A 26680-nucleotide genomic window follows, 5' to 3' on the forward strand; every position below is an offset into this window, starting at 1 on the left:
CTCCATATGCTAAAAATAGTGAGAGCCAGCAACTTGCTTTGCCCTTTTAATAAGGGGATTAAAAAATAAATAAATACTGACAGACTTTTACAAGAAGACGAAAGAAACAGATTTGGCTGAACATGAGGGGGACCTTCTTAGAATAAGGGTTGTTAAATTAGGAACAGGCTGACTTGAGAGGCACTGGAGGTTTCTGCAGGTCCTGTGCTGAACAGGAGGCTTGGCTAAACACTATGTTTTGACAATGCTGCACAGATCTCTTTAAGGCACTGAAATTGTGGAACATCATCTGTGTCTAAAAAGCGGTATATAAATTGGTTATCGGTAACAACAGAAGCAGCAGCAGCAGCAAAGCCTCCTATCTGCTCCAACTAATTTAAAAAGTACCGTATTTTTTGCTCTATAAGACGCACCAGACCACAAGACACACCTAGTTTTTGGAGGAGGAAAACAAGAAAAAAAATATTCTGACTCTCAGAAGCCAGAACAGCAAGAGGGATCGCTGCGCAGTGAAAGCAGCAATCCCTCTTGCTGTTCTGGCTTCTGGGATAGCCTGCATTCGCTCCATAAGACGCACACAAATTTCCCCTTACTTTTTAGGAGGGAAAAAGTGAGTCTTATAGAGCAAAAAATACGGTATGTCTCCACTTATTGAGATCCACAGCCACTGCCTTAAAATCTCAAAGCTTCAAACCCCATCATTTCACAGCTGCACCCCCCAAGCTCCAGCCGCTCAGGACAGCACAAGCAAAGGGAAGCCCATGCAAAAACGACAAGAGCAATAGATAGGCAGGCAGGCAGGCAAGCAAGCAAGGACTTGGCAGTGGAGGCAGCATGTGGGATTCCTCAGTGCCAAATCCAACCATCCCAGGGCTCTCTAGCTGGGCCTTGGAGCGTTCCCCCGGCCACATACTCTCACCAGCCTTTGCTTTGCACCCTCCTGGAGTGACTTTGCCTGGCTGGAATGTGTCTTCTTGCTTTGTCTGGATGACGGATAGAGCAAAGTGTGTTGGAAGCACCCTGCTGCAACAAAGCTGTAATTTGCATTCATCGCTCCACCCACTTCTGCCCACAATTGGCATGTGGCTCTTGGAAGGTTTCCCAGAAGGCCCTCGGGTTGGAAAAGGGAGCGAGGAGACAGTGATGCCTGTCGTACCTCATGCACACCAGTTTGAGAAAATCTGCTGCTGTACGTATCAGACGGGACAAGTCTACTGCAGATATTCATTTGCTACAATAATAATTAACATTTATAGAGCGCCAAGCCTCCATAGCACTAAAAGGATGCTGTACTCCTTACAACAGCCCTGTGAGATGGGCTAGCCTCATTTCCCCCCTATTAGAGCTGGGTCTGACAGCAGCAAGACTTTCCTTGCAGCCTTCACACTAACTGTAGCTGAAATAAAGGGCCCCTTGCACACTCCTTTCCCGTTTGTGTTTTATCCATCAGATTCTGAGTCTGAGGCCAGGGGTTGTCTTATTATTGAACTTTATACGCTGCTCTGGGAGCGTCGTATGGTTCATAGACTCGTAGAATCTTAAGAGTTGAAAGGGACCCAAGGATCATCTAGTCCAACCCCCTGTAATGCAGGAATCTCGGCTAAAGCATCCATGACAGACAGCCATCCAACCTCTGCTTAAAAACCATCAAGGAAGGAGAGCCCACCACTTCTCGTGGGAGTCTGTTCCACTACTGAACAGCTCTTACTGTCAGAAAATTTTTTTCCGAATGTTTAGTCGGAATCGCCTTCCTTGCAACTTGAAGGGATTGATTCAAGTCCTACCCTCCAAAGCGGGAGAAAACAAGCATGCTCCCTCCTCCATGTGAGAGCCCTTGAAATATTTGAAGGTGGCTATCATATTTCCTCTCAGTTTTCTCTTTTCCACGTTAAACATACCCAGCTCCTTAAAGTGCTCCTCATAAGGCTTAGTTTCCAGACCCTTGGCCACCTTGGTTGCCCTCCTCTGCACACATTCCAGCTTGTCAACATCCTTCTTAAATTGTGGTGCCCAGAATTAGACACAGTACTCTCAGTGTAGCCTGACCACGGCAGAATAGAGTGGTACAGTGGTGCCTCGCAAGACGAAAAGAATCCGTTCCGCGATTCTCTTCGTCTAGCGGTTTTTCCGTCATGCGAAGCAAGCCCATTGACGGCTTAGCGGATTAGCGCTATTAGCGGATAAGCGGCTTAGCGGCTTAGAAAAAGGGGGGGAAGGGGGAAAAAGTCGGAAAAACTCGCAAGACATTTTCGTCTTGCGAAGCAAGCCCATAGGAAATTCGTTTTGTGAAGCACCTCCAAAACGGAAAACCCTTTCGTCTAGCAGGTTTTTCGTCTTGCGAGGCATTCGTCTTGTGGGGCACCACTGTACTATGACTTCCCTTGATCTAGACGCTATACTTTTGTTGATGCAGCCTAGAACGGCATTAGCTTTTTTTGCTGCTGCGTCACACTGCGGACTCATGTTAAGCTTGTGGTCCACCAAGACCCAAAGATCCTTTTTACATGTACTTCTAGTAAGCCAGATGTCTTCAGGAGAGATAAAAGTGCTCTAAATAAGTAACAAATATGCAAGTGCGTGGAAATTCAAGGTTTCAACTGAAGACTTCCCACTTGTTTGTGTCCACAGCTTACTGAAAAAAACTGGAAGCCAGCCATTCCAAATTCACTCAAAGAAGTTAACTACCCTAAAGTCTTTGTTTCTGAATATTCACGAAACAAGCCAGATCTACTCTTGTAAAGTAAAAGTACAATCATTAATACAAATGGCAGCACTTATAATTGTGGCTTCCTATACATGACTTTGCTTGCTATCTGAGGTGTCCATTGGTTTCACAACTGGCTCTGCATGGTTCGACTTAACAATACAGAACGCACAGAGAAGGAGCCAGAAAAGTATCTCACAGAAATTCCATTTTGGCAGGTGGTTTTGTGACTTAAGAGTCTAATTCCATAGAAGATAAGGCTATCAGCATCTACTAGCCATGACAGCTATGCCCTACCTCCATGACCACAAACCGTATGCCTCTGAATGCCAGTTCAGGTAGAGGAGAGTTGCGGCTGCACTCAGGCCTCCCATCGTGGCATCTGGCTGGCCATGTGAGAATAGGATTCTGGACTAGATGGGCCATGATCCAGCAGAGCCCTTATGTGCCACAGAAATGCATTTATAGCTTTTTCTGTTATTATCCACATGCGTGCATATACAGTGGTGCCCCGCAATACGAATGCCTCGCAAGACGGAAAACTCGCTAGACGAAAGAGTTTTCCGTTTTGGAGGTGCTTCGCAAAACGAATTTCCTATGGGCTTGTCTTGCGAGTTCCTGCGGTTTTCCCCCCCTCCCCCCCCTTTTTCTAAGCCGCTTATCCGCTAAGCCGATAAGCTGCTAAAAGCCGCTAAACCGCTAATAGCGCTAATCCGCTAAGCTGTCAATGGGCTTGCTTCGCAAGACGAAAAAACCGCTAGACGAAGAGACTCGCGGAACAGATTCTTTTCGTCTTGCGAGGCACCACTGTACAAGGTAAACAAGGGAACGGCTAAGAGATGTGTTGATCTGTTAAATGTTCCAGATTCACCCTCCTCCATTAAAACAGCTAAGGTTTCAAATTAACAAATAAACACACACTAATGTATGCACAATAAATATGTGTCAGGAGAGAGCCAACACCTGACAAATCCAGTTCACAAACGTGCTTCAAGCAGAATAAACCTGTTTCACTTTCTAAAAGGTACCGCCACGCTTGGTGGGTGCCCGTGTTGGCCGCGCAGCAGGCGAAGCCTGGAACCCTTACCTAGAAGTCCAGCGATTTCCAATTAGGCATGTACAGTGGTACCTCGGGTTACATACGCTTCAGATTACAGACTCCGCTAACACAGAAATAGTACCTCGAGGTAAGAACTTTGCTTCAGGATGAGAACAGAAATCGTGCTCCGGCGGCGCAGCAGCAGCAGGAGGCCCCGTTAGCTAAAGTGGTGCTTCAGGTTAAGAACAGTTTCAGGTTAAGAACGGACCTCCGGAACGAATTAAGTACTTAACCCGAGGTACCACTGTATACGATTGCCAAGCTGCTATTCCAGGCGACTTAACCAGCGAGTAACACCACCCCCAATGGGACGTGGGTGGTGCTGTGGGTTAAACCACAAAGCCTAGGACTTGCCGATCAGAAGGTCGGCGGTTCGAATCCCCGCAATGACGGGGTGAGCTCCCATTGCTCGGTCCCTGCTCCTGCCAACCTAGCAGTTCGAAAGCACATCAAAGTGCAAGTAGATAAATAGGTACCACTCCGGCGGGAAGGTAAACGGCGTTTCCGTGCGCTGCTCTGGTTTGCCAGAAGCGGCTTAGTCCTGCTGGCCACATGACCCGGAAGCTGTACGCCGGCTCCCTCGGCCAATAAAGCGAGATGAGCGCCGCAACCCCAGAGTCGGCCATGACTGGACCTAATGGTCAGGGGTCCCTTTACCTTTACCACCACCCTCCTGAACCCAAGGGGTGCTTACTTTCTGAGTAAGACCTGCGTAAGATCACACTTTGCTGCTGTTGCGCTTTTGTTTCGTTTTCGCTTTCGACACACGCACACACATATCAATCAGGATTAAATCAGCTCCAAACAAACCGTGTCCCCCCCCCCCCAAAAAAAATCCACTTTGCAGGGGTTGGTGGCAACTCCTCCTGGCTGTCAAAAGGTGGGGCTGGCATGAGGGCGAGATAAAAGGCATGTAAACAAACAAACAGACAGACAAACCCTCCTGGGGGGGGGTGAGAGGAAATGGGGGGGGGTCTTCTCTGGCATGGGGGGAGGGGGTGGCTGTCTTGAAGGTGGGGGTGGGAAAGCAGCAGCAGGTAGGGAGAGGGGAGATGGGAGAGTGGGGGGGGGATTGGGGAGGGGGGTCGTCCCTGGAGGGGGGTGGGGAGGCCGCCCCCTCCCTCGGGACGAGGGGGCGGGGCTTGTGGATGCCCCTCCCCTTTGGCCACGCCCCTCCCTCCTCAGGTGCCCCTCCCTTGGGCAGAGATTCATAGGGTCCCCCCCCAAAAAAACATACCTCAGTGAGGGGGGGAGGGGGCGCCCCTTCGGACCCCCGCTTCTCCTCTCCCTCCCTCCCCCTCCCTCCCTCTCCTCTTTCACTCACTCACTTTCGCCTCCACCAGCTCCGCCGCCATCTTGGTTTCCAGCATCCAACGCGCCGGGAACAGGTGGAGGGAGGGGCGGGGGGAGGGAAGAAGAAAGAGAAGAGCCGCCCGCGTCACGTGACGGGGACGACGACGTCAACGGCTAGGCGCCCCAGCTCGGCCAATCCGGAGCGCGCGCTTGCGGTCCCTTTCCCCGCCCCCCGCCCTCTTTTCTCCAATCAGCGTCGACGCTCCGTACACAAAAAAAAAAACCCTCTCCTGACGTGCGACGCCGGAGACGAAGGAGCGCGGCGCGTTGCGCATGCGCGCCAAGCGACCCGGCGAAGCTTTCTCGGGCCGGCCTCTCGCTTCTCCTCCGCCAGAAGAGGGGAGAGGCGGCGCATGCGCACAGCGGCGGCAAGCCAACCCGCCTTGCCCGCTTCCTCTTCCCGAGAAAGAGCGATGACGAGGCGTGGCCCCGCCCAGCCGGCTCTTAAAGAGACACGCACCCCCCAAAAAGGGGAAATAATTTGCGGGCAGGATTTAATCTGTGGTCATATTTAGGTTCGACTTAACCTTAGGAGAGGGTTTTGTAGTGGCTAGGCTCGGTTTTAGTGGACGAACAGCAATATGGTCAGGGAGGCCCTCTGGGCATGTGCAGAGTGCATTTAAGAGGCCCACCAAGTAGCCACAATTTAAAAATAATTTGAGAGGAAAGGCAGGATGTGACAAAGCAACGGCACACACCCCACTTTTTTGGGGGGGATAAGCTGAATCAGTAGAACATGAGAGTCTTAATCTCAGGGTCGTGGGTTCCAGATTCCTGCATTGCACAGGGTTGGGCTGGATGACCCCACGGGGTCTCTTCCAACTCTACGATTCTGACATTCATCTTCGTTCCGTTCTGTCCAAAATCCCATGTGGACTGATCATTATCGTCACCATAATCATATATTAAATTCACCGGTCGCTTGTGACCCGTAGGGATCCAAGCAACTTACAGCAATATGTATTTTATACATACATGCGAAAGGCTGGGCTGGATGACTCCCTAGCCGGAATTAAGATTGCCGGAAGAAATATCAACAACCTCAGATATGCAGATGACACAACTTGGATGGCAGAAAAGGAGGAGGAATTAAAGAACCTTCTAATGAGGGTGAAAGAGAAGAGTGCAAAATATGGTCTAATGCTCAGCATCAAAAAAACAAAGATCATGGCCACTGGTCCCATCACCTCCTGGCAAATAGAAGGGGAAGAAATGGAGGCAGTGAGAGATTTTACTTTCTTGGGCTCCATGATCATTGCAGATGGTGACAGCAGTCACGAAATTAAAAAACACCAGCTTATTGGGAGAAAAGCAATGACAAACCTAGACAGCATCTTAAAAAGCAGAGACATCACCTTGCCAACAAAGGTCCGTATAGTAAGAGCTATGGTTTTCCCAGCAGTGATGTATGGAAGTGAGAGCTGGACCATAAAGAAGGCTGATCGCCGAAGAATGGATGCTTTTGAATTCTGGTGCTGGAGGAGATTCTTGAGAGTCCCATGGACTGCAAGAAGATCAAACCTATCCATTCTTAAGGAAATCAGTCCTGAGTGCTCCCTGGAAGGACGGATCCTGAAGCTGAGGCTCCAAGACTTTGGCCACCTCAGGAGAAGAGAAGACTCCCTGGAAAAGACCCTGATGCTGGGAAAGATGGAGGGCACAAGGAGAAGGGGACGACAGAGGACGGGATGGTGGGACAGTGTTCTTGAAGCTACCAGCATGAGTTTGACCAAACTGCGGGAGGCAGTGGAAGACAGGAGGGCCTGGCGTGCTCTGGTCCAGGGGGTCACAAAGAGTCGGACACGACTAAACGACTAAACAACTACTAACCTTAGGAGAGGGTTTTGTAGTGGCTAGGCTCGGTTTTAGTGGACGAACAGCAATATGGTCAGGGAGGCCCTCTGGGCATGTCCAGAGTGCATTTAAGAGGCCCACCAAGTAGCCACAATTTAAAAATAATTTGAGAGGAAAGGCAGGATGTGAATCTAATGGATAAAGCAACGCCACACCCCCCACTTTTTTTGGGGGGGGGGAGATAAGCTGAATCGGTAGAACATGAGAGTCTTAATCTCAGGGTCGTGGGTTCCAGATTCCTGCATTGCAGGGGGTTGGGCTGGATGACCCCACGGGGTCTCTTCCAACTCTACGATGTGGACTGATCATTATCGTCACCATAATCATTTATTAAATTCACTGGTCGCTTGTGACCCGTAGGGATCCAAGCAACTTACAGTAATATGTATTTTATACATACATGCGAAAGGCTGGGCTGGATGACTCCCTAGCCAGAATTAAGATTGCCGGAAGAAATATCAACAACCTCAGATATGCAGATGACACAACCTTGATGGCAGAAAGTGAGGAGGAATTAAAGAACCTTCTAATGAGGGTGAAAGAGGAGAGCGCAAAATATGGTCTGAAGCTCAACATCAAAAAAACGAAGATCATGGCCACTGGTCCCATCACCTCCTGGCAAATAGAAGGGGATGAAATGGAGGCAGTGAGAGATTTTACTTTCTTGGGCTCCATGATCATTGCAGATGGTGACAGCAGTCACGAAATTAAAAGACACCTGCTTCTTGGGAGAAAAGCAATGACAAACCTAGACAGCATCTTAAAAAGCAGAGACATCACCTTGCCGACAAAGGTCCGTATAGTTAAAGCTATGGTTTTTCCAGCAGTGATGTGTGGAAATGAGAGCTGGACCATAAAGAAGGCTGATCGCCGAAGAATGGATGCTTTTGAATTATGGTGCTGGAGGAGACTCTTGAGAGTCCCATGGACTGCAAGAAGATCAAACCTCTCCATTCTTAAGGAAATCAGCCCTGAGTGCTCATTGGAAGGACAGATCCTGAAGCTGGGGCTCCAAGACTTTGGCCACCTCATGAGAAGAGAAGACTCCCTGGAAAAGATCCTGATGTTGGGAAAGATGGAGGGCACAAGGAGAAGGGGACGACAGAGGACGAGATGGTGGGACAGTGTTCTCGAAGCTACCAGCATGAGTTTGACCAAACTGCGGGAAGCAGTGGAAGACAGGAGTGCCTGGCGTGCTCTGGTCCAGGGGGTCACGAAGAGTCGAACATGACTAAACGACTAAACAACTACTAACCTTAGGAGAGGGTTTTGTAGTGGCTTGGCTCGGTTTCAGTGGATGAACAGCAATATGGTCAGGGAGGCCCTCTGGGCTTGCGCAGAGTGTATTTAAGAGGCCCACCAAGTAGCCACAATTTAAAAATAATTTGAGAGGAAAGGCATTTCCAAAATCCCATGTGGACTGATCATTATCATCACCATAATCATATATTAAATTTGCCGGTCTCTTGTGACCCAAAGGTATCCAAGCAACTTACAGCAATATATAGTTTATACACACATAATACGCTATGGGAAGGGGGGGCAAAGCGGGAAAACTGTACAATGCATCAATGTTTTGTCAATTTATTTATTTGCCACATTTCCCCCCGCCTTACATTACCCGTGTCAAGGGGTGTAGTAATGCCACAGTTTTCAGAATTATGAAAAATTGGGAGAAGTGGCAAAAGAGGGGGAAATTATATATCATAGCTGGTGCCTGTCAGAGGAAAGGAAAGAATTAACAGATAACCCCACGTGTTTACTATAAAGACAGCATTTCATTTTTCTATAGATTTCAGATATTTGCTACAGCCTTTGGCGGTGGGCGTTGTATTTCTGTATTTTTAAAAATATATGCCACACTGCATAGACAGTTTGCCTGCCCCTCATAACAATCTAGCATAGCTTTTCTGCTGCTGCCACGCTGAATAAAACAGCAGTAATTTATGGATGCAAATATTTCAGGAACTTCCTGCAGGTTTTGGCTTGAAGGACGCTGCCTTGGGCTTATTGGAAGCCCAGAGCCTGGGAAACTCGTTCGAAAAAAGGAAACGAGTTGGACATAGGGTTGCCATATATCAGAAAGTGAAAATCCAGACCAAAAAGTTGTTGAGCTTTTAGAGCTCTTTTTTTCATATAAATCGCCAAAATTGCCATTTCCGATACGTCCGGATTTTCCCAGACGTATGGCAACCCTAGCTGCACATTCAAAATTTCCAATAAAGAACTAAGTGTCGGTGTTGTTCATCCCTTTACAAATGAACTAGTTCATCCAAACGCTTATCAGCTGCTGTGCTGAATTATAAAATATACTTACGTAGGTTTAGAAAACACCAAAACACACTCGCACATTGTTTGATTTACTTCCCCCAACAAATGTGATTTAAGCTTAAAAGAGTCGGTACAGTGGTACCTTGGTTCTCAAATGCCTTGATACTCAAACAACTTGGAACCCAAACACTGCAAACCCGCAAGTAAGTGTTCTGGTTTGCCAATTTTTTTTCAGAAGCTGAACATGCTCCGTTTTGAGTGTTACGCTGAGGTTTGTCTGTTTTTGCTATTTGTTTTGCGTTTCTGTTTTCGTGGCTCTTTTTCATTTTGTTTTTGTGACTGTGTGGAACCCAGTCCAGCTACTGATGGATTGATTGTGTGAGTGCAGTACGTTGTTTATTGCTTTCATTTTATGGTAAAATTCATGTTAAATTGCTGTTTTAGGGGTCGTTTTTAAAAGTCCAGAACAGATTAATCCATTCTGCATTACTTTCTATAGGAAAGCTTGCTTTGGTTTTGGAACGCTTTGGTTTTGGAACGGACTTCCAGAACGGATTGAGAACCAAGATAAAGAAAGAAAAACCCCACACAGAAGAGAATGTACTTGAAGATGAAGTAGAAATTGTTATAGAAGTTCTAGAAATAGTTCTAAGTTACCTAATGTACACCTATTTGCAAAGCCAACTTTCCCCCTTAAATAATGCATTTACAGGAATACTTTTAGTAATATATGCATAAAAAGCACTCTTTAATATGGGCATTTTTGTGACTAGAGAACTGCATTACAATATTTGGAAAGCTCCAAATAATAATTATTATTAATAATAATTTATTTATACCCCGCCCATCTGGCTGGGTTTCCCCAGCCACTCTGGGCAGCTCCGCATCGAATATTAAAAACACAATACAGCATTAAACATTAAAAACTTCCCTAAACAGGGCTGCCTTCAGATGTCTTTAAAAAAATATTATTATTATTATTATTATACAGCTGTGTTTCAGTTCGCATATAGTTTCAGAAAGTGTGAATTATGTAGATTTGCCTTTAAATGCGAACTGAATTCATGCCCCACTCAGGCAAGGTGGGACCTCAACTTAACAACAGTTCTTTAGATATTGTTTTTATCACGGGATTATTTGGGCGTCCTGTTTTTGTGGGGTTGTAGCAGGGGCGTGGCACTCATCGCAGGAGGTGTGGCACTCACCCCAGGGGGCATGACGTGTGTCCCAGGGGGCGTGGCACTCAGCGCAGAAGGTGTGGCGTGTGTCCCAAGGGCGTGGCAGTCGTCCCAGGGGCGTGGCACTCATCACAGGAGGTGTGGCACTCACCCCAGGGGGCATGGCACTCATCGCAGAAGGTGTGGCAAGTGTCCCAAGGGCGTGGCACTCATCCCAGGGGCGTGGCACTCATCGCAGGAGGTGTGGCACTCACCCCAGGGGGCATGATGTGCGTCCCAGGGGCGTGGCACTCATCGCAGGGGACGTGGCGTGCATCCCAAGGGCGTGGCACTCATCCCAGGGGCGTGGCACTCATCGCAGAAGGTGTGGCACTCACCCCAGGGGGCATGACGTGTGTCCCAGGGGGCGTGGCACTCATCGCAGGGGACGTGGCGTGCATCCCAAGGGCGTGGCACTCGTCCCAGGGGCGTGGCACTCATCGCAGGAGGTGTGGCACTCACCCCAGGGGGCATGACGTGTGTCCCAGGGGGCGTGGCACTCAGCGCAGAAGGTGTGGCGTGTGTCCCAAGGGCGTGGCAGTCGTCCCAGGGGCGTGGCACTCATCACAGGAGGTGTGGCACTCACCCCAGGGGGCATGGCACTCATCGCAGAAGGTGTGGCAAGTGTCCCAAGGGCGTGGCACTCATCCCAGGGGCGTGGCACTCATCGCAGGAGGTGTGGCACTCACCCCAGGGGGCATGATGTGCGTCCCAGGGGCGTGCCACTCTTCGCAGGAGGTGTGGCGTGTGTCCCAGGGGGTGCGCCGCTGATCGGGGGTCGGCATTTTGTCACCCTCCTTTGGAATGGCACCTAGGTCGGACCGCCCCCTCGCCCCCACCTCGGAACGCCCCTGGGCCTGGGGAAATCCCCCAGCCTGAGACCCTAGGGCAGGGTTCCGCAAACTTGACTGTTAATATTTGGGCAACTTTTCTGATGTACTTTATTGCAAGGAGAAAGTTTTTTCCTTAATAATTTATTTAACTAAAAAAAAAATAACAACATAGCATATGTATCCGTGTTTGTTAACTAAGTTTTAGCACACATGAAAAACAAATCCTTATTTCCTGATGAATAGCCTTTGAACCAGGCACTCCCAAACTAGGCCCTCCAGCTGTTGTTGGACTACAACTCCCATCATCCCTAGCGAGCAGGACCAGTGGTCAGGGATGATGGGAACTGTAGTTCAAAAACAGCTGGAGACAAGACAAAGCTGAGCTAGAGAAATGTGATGTAGGGCCGCTTTCTGCATTCCTGTTCTGTGCAGCTTCAATTTCTGTGGCAGCCTCTTATTTTCCTGAATTGGGAATTTGCTCCGATATATTTTAGGAATTACTCCTTAGCTTGCCAGCCGTCCTGAGCTCAGATAATAATACTAATAATTTATTATTTGTACCCGGCCCATCTGGCTGGGTTTCCCCAGCCACTCTGGGCAGCTTCCAACAAGGACCAAAAATACTCTAAAATGTCACACATTAAAAACTTCTCTGAACAGGGCTGCCTTCAGATGTCTTTTAAAAATAGGATAGCTGCTTATTTCCTTGACATCTGATGGGACGGCATTCCACAGGGCCACTACCGAGAAGGCCCTGTAGCTTAGCTTCTCGCAATGAGGGAACCCCCAGAAGGCCCTGGCCCTCATCCCAGGTGGAGACGCTCCTTCAGGTATACTGGGCCGGATGCAAAAGGGCAGGATTAAAGCGAAGACAAAAATCCTAATGGAATGAAATAAAAACGGTTCCTCTTTTCATAGAATCCTAGAGTTGGAAGAGACCACAAGGGCCATCGAGTCCAACCCCCTGCCAAGCAGGAAACACCATCAGAGCACTCCTGACATATGGTTGTCAAGCCTTTGCTTAAAGACCTCCAAAGAAGAAGACTCCACCACACTCCTTGGCAGCAAATTCCACTGTCAAACAGCTCTTACTGTCAGGAAGTTCTTCCTAATGTTTAGGTGGAATCTTCTTTCTTGTAGTTTGGAGCCATTGCTCCGTGTCCGCTTCTCTGGAGCAGCAGAAAACAACCTTTCTCCCTCCTCTATGTGACATCCTTTTATATATTTGAACATGGCTATCATATCACCCCTTAACCTCCTCTTCTCCAGGCTAAACATGCCCAGCTCCCTTAGCCGTTCCTCATAAGGCATCGTTTCCAGGCCTTTGACCATTTTGGTTGCCCTCCTCTGGACACGTTCCAGTTTGTCAGTGTCCTTCTTGAACTGTGGTGCCCAGAACTGGACACAGTACTCCAGGTGAGATCTGACCAGAGCAGAATACAGTGTTTGTTTTCCTAGACCCTCCTGTGACCCCCTCCCTGACCACCCCCTCCCCGTCTCCTCCAGCTGCCGCCAACCTGTTGGTAAACCCAGCTCAGAATTCCTGTATCCCGAGCGGATTAATCAATGCATTTATTAGGCTTAGATGCCAAATCCTGCTAAAGCTAAGTCTTTGCCAGATAAACAGGCTGCTTTGCGGAGGCAGCCCGTTTGTGAAAACACAATTAGCAAACCCTGTAATCTGCACTAATTACAAGCCCAGCCCTCGGGAGACGCTTCTGTTTCCGCCGCTGCCCCAACGCAGCTCCTGGACCTTGCTGGACTTCCAGGACCGGCGAAGATGAGCTGAGATCAAGGGCACCCCGAGTTGCGTCCGCCATGGAAAGGGCAGAGGCAGAGGTCCACAGGAAGCCGAGCGTCTCCTTCACCATTGACTACCTCCTTTTCGAGAATGGGAAACCACACCGCAGGGATCCAGAACCGAGGGGTGAGCAAGTGAGGGCAGAAGGAAGAGGCGTCGCAGAGACAGAGCAACCTGGACCTCACGCACCTCCAGATCTCCTGGACAAACCCAACCAGTCTTACATCGCCCTCATTTCGACCGCTATCCTCTCCTCGCCAGAGAAGAAGCTTTTGCTGTCCGACATCTACCAGTGGATTATGGATAAATACCCGTACTTCAAAAACAAGGTGAGTTCCGCCAACAGGTACCTTGGAGAACATGGGCAGAGAGGTTCCCACCTTGAACTACCTTCCAGACTCCCCCAACCTAGAGCCCTCGTCCAATGAGCAAGCCAACTTGGTGGGCGAGGACATCACTGGTTTCTTCCAGGTACAGTGGCCGAGAGTCCTAGGACCCCAGAGGAAGCTACCTTTTCCCGACACAGACCATTGGTCCATCTAAGCTCAGTATTGTCCATCTCTCCAGGTTTTCGGGCCAGAGCCCTACCTGCTAAGGACCTTCTGCATGAAAAGTAGATGTTCTACCACTGAACTGCGGCCCTTGCCTTCTACTGTCCTGCTAGTTCTAGAGGAGATGGATTTACAATTTAATATTGCGACAGGTGGTGGCACTTGTTCGCCGATAAACCTTGGCTTAACACCACCAACGAAACTTCCATCTTATTTAACTACCTTATCGGTGGTGACGCACAGGTATGCCTTTATAAAGGCTAGATTCAATGTTTTCCCATCAAATGTGTTGGGTAACAGACTCTCCAACGGACAGATCTCACTCCTCTGCGACTGTAAAAGTGGATCTATAGAATCGTTATATCATATAATCTTCTGTTGTCCATTACATTCGGCTTCACGGTCCAAGTTTCTGGCCCCATATTTATCGAGAATTGCTGACGGACCTCAGGAAGCCCAAATAATATACCTACTAAACGACGAAGATACAAGTAGATCCCTTGCAGTCGCTAGATACCTGATTAATGTTTTATTTCAAAAGAGGAGAAATGGAGCACTGTATGACTCTGACAGCTTAGCTAAACTTAAGAACCATTAATAAGTGCCAGAACCAAGACGCATACCCCCCAAAATCTGATGGATTTGAATTGCGGTTTACATAGAGGGAGCTTATTGTGTATAGTGTTTACTTAACTGAAGTAAAATTGGTTTTATATGGGTGTTTTAACTTGGAACTGTTTAAATTGTATTGTTTATGGATAAATTTGGATGTATTGTTTTCGTTATGGGCCAATGGCCGCAATAATCTAATCTGAATCTGTCCTGCTAGTTGGCAGGCCTCCGAGAACAGTCCTCTGTCTGAAGAGGAAGGGCTGTCCCGTTCCGGTCCAGTTAAGAGATAAAAAACGTCTAAGGTTCATGAAATGGTCCATTGACAGCCCCACAGAAGGCTTAGGAAGCATACAGATGATCTAGTCACCATCCCCATTATGACGAGGTTTAATGGGTTGTATCCAACCGGGGCCGGATATAGGTTTGATGAGGCCCTAAGCTACTAAAGGTAATGCGGCCCTTTATATGTCCAGCTGTCCTTTGTCAACAACACATTGTCGCTGTTTTTTTTTGTGTTGAATATATGCTATGTCGTAATTTATGGACCTCATAGGTATCTCAAGCCATTTGCACGTAACAAAATATGTATTTTATTGAACGAAAATACAATTAAGAAGAAGTATATTAATAGTGAAATATAATTAAGAAGAAGTATATTGGGGGGGGGCAAGAGAGTGGGGCCCTAAGCTATAGCTTGTTTAGCTTATATGTAAATCTGGCACTGTATCCAACACTAGTCTTGCTGAAATTAATGGATCTAGATTAGCCATGTTCATTGATTTCAACGGACCTACTAGCATTGGATTCCACCCATTGTACCCGTTTCCGTTACGAGCATGCAAAATATATGCAAATCAGCACCCTCTTTACCCCTCCCTTTTGGCGATACGTAGGTGGCCATCCTTTTCACGAGACGCCAGTTACACAGTTTCTTGGCCTTTTTAACACCCAGTTCTCTTCTCTGTCCGGGGAGATCTCAGCAGAAATGCCTAGGGCTCGGGACAGAAGCTCAAAACATTGTAGGAGATTCCTGCCAAACAGCGGTAACTCTCAAACAGCTCTCCTGCAGAGGGTACAAATTTACTTTCCTATCTACTCCCTTTTTTGAGCTTCTGACTTGCAAACATTAAGTCTAGGGAGCATCCTTTTGCTAGACTTGCGGGAGAAAGTTGATTCCGTCTGCAATTTAACAAACAACTACAAAACTCCCACCGTTTTGAGCCGAAACAGAGCTATCCTTCGAAATCCATGCTTCTCCAGATTCCGTGGTGCAAAGATACATGCCTTAGAGGAAAGGGTGCGTAAATTCATGAAAATAACACAGAAAGATGCATTATATTAGGTGCTTGCAAATGTTTGTACAGCAGTCCAAACAGCATCCGAGAATGTTGTTCGTTTGGAGAAATTTGCACTGAAATGTTAACGGATTTTCCTGAAGACTTTATTCTTGGAAATTGCTGCAGAATTCAAGAGTAGGAGGGGATTAGAAGCTGAGAGAAACCCAAACTGACAGATATGTCTGCCTCTATTAAGTCTCGCCAGACCGCGGCAAGTTCTGTTGTTGCTGTTTAGTCGTTTAGTTATGTCCGACTCTTCGTGACCTCCTGGACCAGAGCACGCCAGGCACTCCTGTCTTCCACTGCCTCCCGTGGTTTCGTCAAACTCATGTTCGTAGCTTCAAGAACACTGTCCCACCATCTCGTCCTCTGTCATCCCCTTCTCCTTGTGCTCTCCATCTTTCCCAACATCAGGGTCTTTTCCAGGGAGTCTTCTCTTCTCATGAGGTGGCCAAAGTCTTGGAGCCTCAGCTTCAGGATCTGTCCTTCCAGTGAGCACTCAGGGCTCATTTCCTTCAGAACGGAGAGGTTTGATCTTCTTGCAGTCCATGGGACTCTCAAGAGTCTCCTCCAGCACCATAATTCAAAAGCATCCATTCTTCAGCTATCAGCCTTCTTTATGGTCCAGCTCTCACTTCCATACATGACTACTGGGAAAACCATAGCTTTAACCATGGCAATTTCTGGGGCCACTCTAATGACCCAAGGACCGCAACAAGTTGACCTTGGGGAACTGGGTATCACTAGTAATATTTCAAGAGTTGGCAACGAAGCTTCAACTGGCTGGTAAACCAAAAGCTTGCCACTGTTTTATCTCAGTTGCCTGCGGGAAGTTTTGAGGGTAAATAGGGGACTAATATAAGCATTCTACTTCCAACAAGTAAAAATCAGATTAAAGTAAATAAACAAGGTTTTTGACATTGGCTGATTGTATAAACAAGGTTTGGAGTTAGGTTATTATTGTTCGTTGTTTGTTTGCTTGTTTTATTAAATTTGTATACCGCCCTTCATCCGCAGATCCCAGGACGGTTCACAACAGACAAAAATACAAAATACATAATAAAACAAAAACAAACCAATCCCACAAAGAACATTTAAAAAGCCGTAGAATGTTAATCAGCTGAAGGCCTGGCTGAAGACAAACGTTTGTTTCTTTTATTTATTACATTGTTATTGAATGGTTTATTTATTAAATCGGTTAAGTCATTACATTGAATAGTGGGATCTGCAACAAAGTGTTGCAGACTGGAGTTCTCCTGTCAGCCAGCCAGCCATGCCCTATTCTGGATTCTCCATTCCCTCCCACCCACCCCTCCTGCCCCCACAATGTTTTAGTTGTTTAATTGTCTGTTTGTTGCACTTCCATCCCACTTTTTTTTCTCAATGGAGCTCAAGGTGGTGAGAATCATGATTTTTTCCCTCCTCCTTTACCGCCCACCACAACCCTGTGAGGTAGGCTAGCCTGAGGGTGATTGACAAGGTCACACAGTGACCTTCGTGACCCAAGTCAGAGCAAACCGGCCAACCAGTCCCCAAAATGCAAATGAAACAGAGATGCCTTCAATAGACATCATAAAGACATGATACCAAAGACCAGAAAGCATTTAGATTAGATATGGAAGTGATGGAAGTCAATCAATGAAATTTTATTATATTATTATTTTAGTATTGAGATATTTGTAGAAGAAACTTGGAAGAAACTCTTCCAACTTTTCTTCTTTTCTTCTCTTTTGCTCCTTTTTTCATATATATGTGCTTATTTGAAATATATATGTATGTACAGTGGTACCTGGGGTTACATACGCTTCAGGTTACATATGCTTCAGGTTACAGATTCCACAAACCCAGAAATAGTACCTTGGGTTAAGAACTTTGCTTCAGGATGAGAACAGAAATCATGCTCCGGCGGCGCGGCAGCAGCGGGAGGCCCCATTAGCCAAAGAGATGCTTCAGGTTAAGAACAGTTTCAGGTTAAGAATGGACCTCCGGAACGAATTAAGTACTTAACCCGAGGTACCACTGTATGTATGTATTTGCAATATTTTGTTTATATTTTGTAACAATTATGATACATAAATTAAAAATTTAATAATAAAAAAATAGATTAGATATGGCTTATCTGCTAAAATGCCCTGGATATTGCATGATTGCTTTGTGCATTAAAGACATACAAAGTTCACTTTAAAAAATAAAAAAGGAACTACTAGTTCAAGTTTAACAGATCCCCAAAGGAACAAGTTCAAGTTTGGGTTTAACAGGTCCCCAAAGGAACTAATTCCAGTTCATGCTGGTCCCTTTACAAAATTAACTAGTTCGATTCCCAGCCAGTTCAATTCAAGTTCATCCAAACAATCCTCAGCCGAGTATTTCCCCCCCAGCTTTCAGAATGTTATAAGCTGTTGTGCTAAAGAATAAAATATACTTAAGAAGACTAAAGGACCGCCTCTCTCGGTGTGCCCCACGGAGAGCCTCAAGGTCCATAAATAGCAACACCCTAGTGGTCCCGGGCCCTAAGGAAGTTAGATTGGCTTCAACCAGAGCCAGGGCCTTCTCAACACTGGCCCCGGCGTGGTGGAACGCTCTGCCTCATGAGACCAGGGCCCTGCGGGATCTGATTTCTTTCCGCAGGGCCTGTAAAACAGAGTTGTTCTGCCTGGCCTTTGGCTTGGAGCCAATTTGATTCCCTCCCTCTCTTTCTTTTTTCTTTTCCTTCTCCTCCTGCAATGAGGCTACATTTTAATATTTAAATGTTTCATTATTTTAATGTTGTTTTTAAGTTGCAATCATTCCACTTGTTTTTATTATTGTTTGTAAGCCGCCCTGAGCCCGGCCTTGGCTGGGGAGGGCAGGGTATAAATAAAAAATATTATTATTATTATTATAAAGGCATGGGGCGAATCAGAAGACACACACCGTGGAATGCAAATGGTTTAATTAATCCCCCCCCCCAATAGTTACGATCTTTAAACTCAATCCAAAGGGTCTAAAATGGGCTTGAAGATGAACTAGAATTTATTAAAGGTCCTACCCCAAAATGAATTTAAAGGGGAAGCACTCTGCACATACTCAAGAGGTTAGGCTCATTTAAAATATTGCTGCACATGTTCCAGAGCTATAGCCCCCATCCTGCCATTTCCATTTCCGCAAGCCTTTGGCCCTGTCACGCCTTGCACAAACGGAAATTCTTCTTTGGCCTTCTCCAGCTGCCTAAGTCACTTCAATAACACCGACGGCGGCACCCAGAGAGAAAAACAAATCATTAGCACTCTTCACTGAGGACAGCAGTGTCATCATCAGAGGAGAAATAAGAAAAGGGGTCTTTGTGTATCTTATTCCAAGCCTTAAAAGGGATGCGGGTGGTGCTGTGGGTTAAACCACAGAGCCTAGGACTTGCTGATCAGAAGGTTGGCGGTTCGAATCCCCACGACGGGGTGAGCTCCCGTTGCTCAGTCCCTGCTCTTGCCAACCTAGCAGTTCAAAAGCACGTCAAAGTGCAAGTAGATACAGTGGTACCTCTAGATACGAACGGGATCCGTTCCGGAGCCCCGTTCGCACCTAGAGGTCAACGTAACTAGCGATGGCACGTCTGCGCACGTGTGCGTCGAATTTCATACGCCTGACATCATTTTGAGCGTCTGCACATGCGCAAGCGGCGAAACCCGGAAGTAACGCGCTCCGTTACTTCCGGGTTGCCACGGAGCGCAACTCGAACGTGCTCAACTCGAAGCGTATTCAACCCGAGGTATGACTGTAAATAGGTACTGTACCGCTCCGGTGGGAAGGTAAACGGCGTTTCCATGCGCTGCTCTGGTTCGCCAGAAGCGGCTTAGTCCTGCTGGCCACATGACCCGGAAGCTGTACGCCGGCTCCCTCGCCCAATAAAGCGAGATGAGCACCACAACCCCAGAGTCGTCCACGACTGGACCTAATGGTCAGGGGTCCCTTTACCTTTACCTTTTCCAAGCCTTGTTCATAGCAGGGAGACGTTCCGCCAAACATACAGAGGCGTAACTCCCTTGGAACTGCCTCCTGCCATTCTGCCTGGTTGCTAAGCAGACCGGGCAACCCTCGTTTTTACCGGCGGCAGAGTTAACCCTTCGGTGGCAAACTGAATGATCCCCCAACACCCCTCTTTTTCCCGTTTTTTTACGTGCAGGAGAAGAGTTGGCGCAACAGTGTGAGGCACAACCTGTCGTTGAACGAGTGCTTCATCAAAGCAGGCCGCAGCGACAACGGCAAAGGCCATTACTGGGCCATCCACCCGGCTAACCTGGAGGACTTCTCCAAGGGAGATTACCACCGGCGGAGAGCGCGGCGAAGGATCCGCAGGTGAGAGGCATCCCCACGGCTTTGATGCTGCTCTTCCGCATAGCTGTCAAGTGTCCCTTATTTGGCGGGAAAGTCCCTTATCCCAGCACTGTGTCCCGCTGCTGTCCCTTATTGATGACGTCCCTGAAATTTCCCGGGTTTCAAAGGAAGCAGCTCCTCTCCCTCCCTCCCTCCCTGCCGGCTAGGGAGGAGGGAGGCTCCAACTGTGTTGCTTGGCTGCGTTGCTCACCCAATAAGGAGTCTAAGAACGACTGGGGGGTGGAGCTTGCATGCCTTGTGCCGATCAAATCAGCCACGTTGCCTGGGGACTCGCCTTTGCTCAGCGCTTCCCAGCGGAGAGGTGACGGTGGTTTTCCTTGCTGCATCCCCTTTGCCGGGTTGCTGCGCTGTGGGAGCCACCGCTTGAGGCTTCGTTGGGCTGCTGGCTGGGCTTTCTGCCTTTGGCTCGGAGGGGCTCAGAAGTTGAACATACCTGTGCTTGGAAAATCCCTTATTTTGGCTGCTGATCCCTTATTTCCGAGGCTGCTGGTCCCTTATTTTCAAATCTGTAAGTTGACAGCTATGCTCTTGCGCCAAACAAACCCGCCCCCCTTGGTTCTCCATGCGCCATATGCAGAATGAGCCCTATTCATCCTATCCCTTAATGGGCTCTATTAACCCTCCAAAACTCATGGGAAGGAGAAGACCTTTAGCCCTCCGGCTGACCTCAACTTGACCTCCCCAGAACCAAAAGAAAGACCTTCTCACCTGCTCTGCTTTCTCCCTTCGGGGTTGGGTAAGCAAAAGGCGAGGGCCATTCAGTCCCGGCACCAAGGTCTGTTATCACGCGGGCTTGTGGCCCAGTGGAGGCCGAGTCGTGTCCGCCCACTGCCCGGCATTTACAGGACATTTAAATAATAATAATAATAATTTATTATTTATATCCCGCCCACCTGGCTGGGTTTCCCCAGCCACTCTGGTCGGCTTCCAACAAAACACTAAAATACAATAAACTATTAAACATTAGAAGCTTCCCTAAACAGGGCTGCCTTCAGATGTCTTCTAAAAGTTTGGTAGTTACCGTATTTTTCGCTCTATAAGACGCACCAGACCATAAGACACACCTAGTTTTCGGAGAAGGAAAACAAGATAAAAAATATTCTGAATCTCAGAAGCCAGAACAACAAGAGGGATCGTTGCGCAGTGAAAGCAGCAATCCCTCTTGCTGTTCTGGCTTCTGGGATAGCTGCGCAGCCTGCATTCGCTCCATAAGATGCACACACATTTCCCCTTACTTTTTAGGAGGGAAAAAGTGAGTCTTATAGAGCAAAAAATACAGTATTTTTCTCTTTGACATCTGGTGGGAGGGCGTTCCACAGGGCGGGCGCCACTACTAAGAAGGCCCTCTGCCTGGTTCCCTGTAACTTGGCTTCTCACAGCGATGGAACCGCCAGAAGGCCCTCAGTGCTGGACCTCAGTGTCCGGGCAGAACGATGGGGGTGGAGACGCTCCTTCAGGTATACAGGATTGAGGCCATTAAGAGCTTCAAAGGTCAGCACCAACACTTTGAATTGTGCTCGGAAACATACTGGGACCCAATGTAAGTCCTTTAGGACTGGTGTTATATGGTCTTGGCAGCCACTCCCAGTCACCAGTCTGGCTGCCGCATTCTGAATCAGTTGTAGTTTCTGAGTCACCTTCAAAGGTAGCCCCACGTAGAACATATTGCAGTAGTCCAAGTAGGAGATAACCATTAATCCACAATAACGCTCAAAGCACATGCTTTCTCCCAAAGAATCCTGGGAACCACTATTATAAATAGCAGTGTGGTATAGTGGTTAGAGCATGGGTAGGCAAACTAAGGCTCGGGGGCCGGATCCAGCCCAATCGCCTTCTAAATCCGGCCCGCGGATGGTCTGGGAATCAGCATGTTTTTACACGAGTAGAATCATAGAATCATAGAATCCTAGAGTTGGAAGAGACCACAAGGGCCATCGAGTCCAACCCCCTGCCAAGCAGGAAACACCATCAGAGCACTCCTGACATATGGTTGTCAAGCCTCTGCTTAAAGACCTCCAAAGAAGGAGACTCCACCACACTCCCTGGCAGCAAATTCCACTGTCGAACAGCTCTTACTGTCAGGAAGTTCCTCCTAATGTTTAGGTGGAATCTTCTTTCATGTAGTTTGGAACCATTGCTCCGTGTCCGCTTCTCTGGAGCAGCAGAAAACAACCTTTCTCCCTCCTCTATGTGACATCCTTTTATATATTTAAACATGGCTATCACATCACCCCTTAACCTCCTCTTCTCCAGGCTAAACATGCCCAGCTCCCTTAGCCGTTCCTTATAAGGCATCGTTTCCAGGCCTTTGACCATTTTGGTTGTCCTCCTCTGGACACGTTCCAGTTTGTCCGTGTCCTTCTTGAACTGTGGTGCCCAGAATGTGTCCTTTTATTTAAAATGCATCTCTGGGTTATTTGTGGGGCAAAGGAATTTGTTCTTTCTTCTTCTTCTTTTTTCAAAATATAGTCCGGCCCCCCACAAGGTCTAAGGGACAGTGGACTGGCCCCCAGCTGAAAAAGTTTGCTGACCCCTGGGTTGGAGGGTCGGAACAGGAACAGGGTTCAAATCCCCACTTGGCCGTGAAACTCCCTGGGTGAACTTGGAGGCCAGTCACTGTCCCTCAGCCCGGTCTACCTCACAGGGTTGTTTAGTGGAATTCATTGAGGAGAAAGGAGAATGATGTAGGCCACCTTGAACAATCAATCTCTTTTGTTATGAATCTGCGGAGAAAAGGCAGAGAGTGAAACTCTTAATCTCAGGGTGTTCATATTGGGCAGAAGATTCCTGCATTTCATGGGGTTGGACCAGATGGCAATTCTTTGTTCTATGAAATAGCGTATAAATAAATACAGTGGTACCTTGGTTCTCAAACTTAATCTGTTCTGGAAGTCCGTTCCAAAACCAAGGCGTGCTTTAATCCATTCCAGACTTCTAAAAACAACCCCTAAAACAGCAACTTGACATTAAGTTTACTATCTGACGAGACCATTGATCCATCAAATGAAATCAATAAACAATGTACTGCAGTCACACAGTCCAATCAATCAGTAGCTGAACTGGGTTCCACGCGGTCACAAAAAATAATAGCCGCAAAAACTCAAAATAAATAGCAAAAGCAGACAGACCTCAGCGTCGCACTCAAATCGGAAGCGTAACACTCAAAACAGAGCTCGTTTGGCTTCCGAAAAATGTTCGCAAACCGGAACTCCCAATTCTGGGTTTGCAGTGTTTGGGTTCCAAGTTGTTTGAGTACCAAGGAGTTTGAGAACCAAGGGACCACTGTAGATATAAACACAACGCTGTCCCACCAATGGCCTGTTTCCTGCGAATGTGAATTTTGGTCCCTGCTCCTCTTCCTTCTCCCAGGATGGCGGTGAACTTCGGCTACTACCACCCATATGCTTTTTATGGACTCAGCTGCTGCTCCCCGGGGCGCTACTGCCTCTGCTGCCCTCCATATGCCCACGCCGGCCTCCCTGGCATGACTCCACCTTGCCCGCCCGGGCTCCCTCCTCTCCTGCTGCCCTCAGCTGTCTCCTGGCCTCATCCTTTCTTCTCCGGAGGAGGGAAGGAGAAATCCCAGGCTGAGAAGAGGCTGAACTGGGCGGCCTGGAGCAGACCGCAACTGCAGATGGGGCCCGCCCTGGCCCACGCTAATCCGTGATGCCTTCTCCAGCTTGGGTCCACCAGCAGCCTCTGCATCAGAGATGGTTCATGGAAAAGACAATCTTTTTAGGTGCTGCTTCTCTAGAAGAGACCTGGACTGAAAGCTTCTCCTGTCTATTCAGCCCTCAGGATTCTCCCCAGGCCATTCTGTTGGAGAGAGAGGTTTGGAGGAGATATTCCTCCTCTCCAGAGTTAAGCATAATGGCGATTGCTCCCAGCACATTAAAACTTGGTTAGATTTACATCTGCCCTTGCCCATCTTTAAACAAATATTCTTCACAAAAAAGGCTTAGGCTAGAATAAATCACAGACACTTAACTTTGCAACAACAACAACAAAAATTGAATGTTGTACTCACAGAGTCCCCAGATGTTGCATCAAACATATCTCTATCTGCTGGCAGTGAAATGAATAATAAAAAAAGGGTTTCAAATGAATTAAATGGGAAAAGCATATTGTTTACTTACAAAAAAGGATCGCACAAACTTTTGGTTAGCAAAGATGCAGGCTGTAAAATCTCATTTGTTGAGAGTTTCAGTTCACTTGGCTTGTAAAAGACTGAGAAAGAGGAGCCAGAGGCTGCTGAGAGCCTAAGCCACTCCCACTTGGGTAACTTGAGCGCAGGGCTCCAGTTAACCCTTTCATGCATGCAGGTCAAGAACTGTAAATTGCAACATGCACATCCCCGCCACAGGCCACACACACCCTGACTTGGCCACACCTCACACTGGCCGTGCTCTGCAACCCCCTCAGATCCCTTTTCCTGGCTGGAATGTCATTGAACTAGGATTATGCTTCTTCCTTGCCTAGAGAAAGGATGGAAAGGGGTTTGTGAGGTATGCATGCATAAACTAGTGTTGTGCCCTGACTGCAGGGTTGTCACTTCCGAAAACAGGCTGTTTCCGTGCGAGACTCATTCAGACTCTATCCCGGTCTGCTTTGTTCTCCCACAAATCACTACTGGGCAATGTTTGGGTGGGCGAGGCTATAACTCCCCCCACATTTTGACAGAAGCAATTACCAAGCCTCCAGAATGGATAGAGCAAATTACAGGTAAACAAAGCTCAGGGGCTTTTGTGCTGAGAGCCTTAAAAGAAAAACACCTAAATTTTTTATCAGAAGTGGATGAAATTTGCAGGCAAAGTTAACCCTTCCGAAAGTAATGTTTTCTCAGCAATTGGTTTGGGAATTGCAAACGAGAGAGAGGTAAGGAACTGAAGAGAAATAAATACAGTAAGTTTGGGGGCTTTTGTGCTTCTAGATACCATGAAAGTTGGGGTGGGGGTGGGAGAATTAAAAGTTATTTGCTTGCCAGAGGAATTCATTCCCTCTAATTATGAGCCACAACATAGCTCCCCGTCCACTACCTTCCTCAAACTGGTCAAGTCAAATCAATGGGTGTGACTGGCATCCACTGATTTTTCAATTCATGCTCGTCAATGAAACCCATTGATTTCATTTGCGCTGCTCTGAATATGGCTTAAGTCAGGTACAACCCCAAGTATTGCATTAAAAATAAATACCGTATTTTTCGCCCTATAGGGCGCACCGGCCCATAGGGCGCACCTAGTTTTTTGGGGAGGGGAATAAAGGGGGGGAAATTATTCCCCCCCCCAGGGGAAAAAGGTTTCTTATCTTGATTTCTTATTCTTCCGGTGAGTTTCGCCATTTCTGCATATTCCGTAAGTTTTTGTATCTATTCTTCCTTTACTGAGACTTCTGCTTCTTTCCATTTTGGGGCGAGATGCATTTTTGCTGCTGTAGTAGCATACATAAATAAATTTCTATACAATTTAGGTACTTCTGTCCCTATAATTCCCAAACATAAAACTTCTGGCTCATATGGGCAGTGTGAAGAAGTAATATTTTTTAATTCCATGAATACACTGAACTACAGTATTTTTCGCCCTATAGGGCGCACCGGCCCATAGGGCACACCTAGGGGTTTTTTTGGGGGGGGGAATAAAGAAAAAAAATTCCCCCCCCCCCAGGCTGGGGTGGGGGAAGCCCAAGCTTCCTCCGGCCCCAGCCCCCAGAACAGGCTGCTCAGCGCGCCCCAGGCTTTGGGATGCAGGCTGCTATCCGCAAGCCTTGGGAGCCCAGCGGGAAGTTGCGCCAGTCTCCCCAGGCTTGCGGAGAGCTGCCCAAAGCCCGGGGTGCGCTTCGCTGTGCTCCCCGGGTTTCGGGCTGCAGGCTGCTATCCGCAAGCCTTGGGAGCCCGGCGGGAACTCCCGCGGGCTCCAAGGCTTGCAGATAGCTTCCTCTCGCTCTCCAGGCTTCAGCAAAAGCCTGCATTCGCCCCATAGGATGCACACACATTTCCCCTTCATTTTTGGAGGGGGGAAAAGTGCGTCCAATAGGGCGAAAAATACGGTAAATGGGAAAGGGGTTCTGAATTGTGTTGTCATGCTTACCCTTGGAGTCTTCTCACCTCCAGACAGAGTACATCAAGTCCCTTCAACCTTTCCTCAAAGCAGCATGAGATTCTTAATCTTGGGGCCATTGGTTTGAGCCCCATGTTGGACAAATAGATTCCTACATTGCAGGGGGAGGGGGTTAGACTGGATGACCTTTGGGGCCCCCTTACAGCTCTAATTCTGTGATTCTGTTACAATAAACCGTGTCCAAAGTAACAGTTGTTGGGTTGTTGTTGTTTACAGTCTTGTAACGTTCGGTTCACGGGACGCGGGTGGCGCTGTGGGTTAAACCACAGAGCCTAGGACTTCCCGATCAGCAGGTCGTCGGTTCGAATCCCCGCGATGGGGTGAGCTCCCGTTGCTCGGTCCCTGCTCCTACCAACTTAGCAGTTCGAAAGCACTTCAGAGTGCAAGTAGATAAATAGGTACCGCTCCGGCGGGAAGGTGAACGGCGTTTCCGTGCGCTGCTCTGGTTTGCCAGAAGCGGCTTAGTCATGCTGGCCACATGACCCGGAAGCTGAACGCCGGCTCCCTCGGCCAATAAAGCGAGATGAGCGCCGCAACCCCAGAGTCGGCCACGAGTGGACCTAATGG

The 26680-nt window shown here is 47.9% G+C and overlaps 3 protein-coding genes across 4 annotated transcripts in view; 2 read left to right on the plus strand and 1 right to left on the minus strand.

Annotated features, from left to right (window-relative positions):
* The window catches only part of PIAS4 (protein inhibitor of activated STAT 4), a 36664-nt gene extending 31462 nt beyond the window's left edge, over positions 1-5202 (minus strand). Inside the window, exon 1 of one of the 2 annotated variants that reach the window (XM_081846256.1) lies at positions 5132-5202. In XM_081846256.1, the coding sequence (XP_081702382.1) occupies positions 5132-5173 (42 nt within the window). In that variant the 5' untranslated portion in view covers positions 5174-5202. Of the gene's footprint in view, positions 1-5127 lie in introns of both variants that reach the window. The other variant, XM_081846257.1, reaches the window with a different exon arrangement.
* The window catches only part of LOC309332990 (protein-lysine 6-oxidase-like), a 285922-nt gene that overhangs the window by 172327 nt on the left and 86915 nt on the right, over positions 1-26680 (plus strand). The gene's annotated exons all lie outside the window — the stretch shown is intronic.
* Positions 5499-25229, plus strand: LOC309333000 (uncharacterized protein). The gene is made up of 4 exons (XM_081846421.1): positions 5499-5671; positions 12790-13461; positions 19789-19961; positions 23370-25229. Exons 2-4 carry the CDS (start codon positions 13150-13152, stop codon positions 23665-23667), a joined length of 783 nt encoding a protein of 260 aa, XP_081702547.1. The 5' UTR covers positions 5499-5671; positions 12790-13149; the 3' UTR covers positions 23668-25229.

Source organism: Podarcis erhardii (genome assembly GCF_964252035.2).
Source record: "Podarcis erhardii genome assembly, chromosome: 18".
Classification (NCBI taxonomy): Eukaryota; Metazoa; Chordata; class Lepidosauria; order Squamata; family Lacertidae; genus Podarcis; species Podarcis erhardii.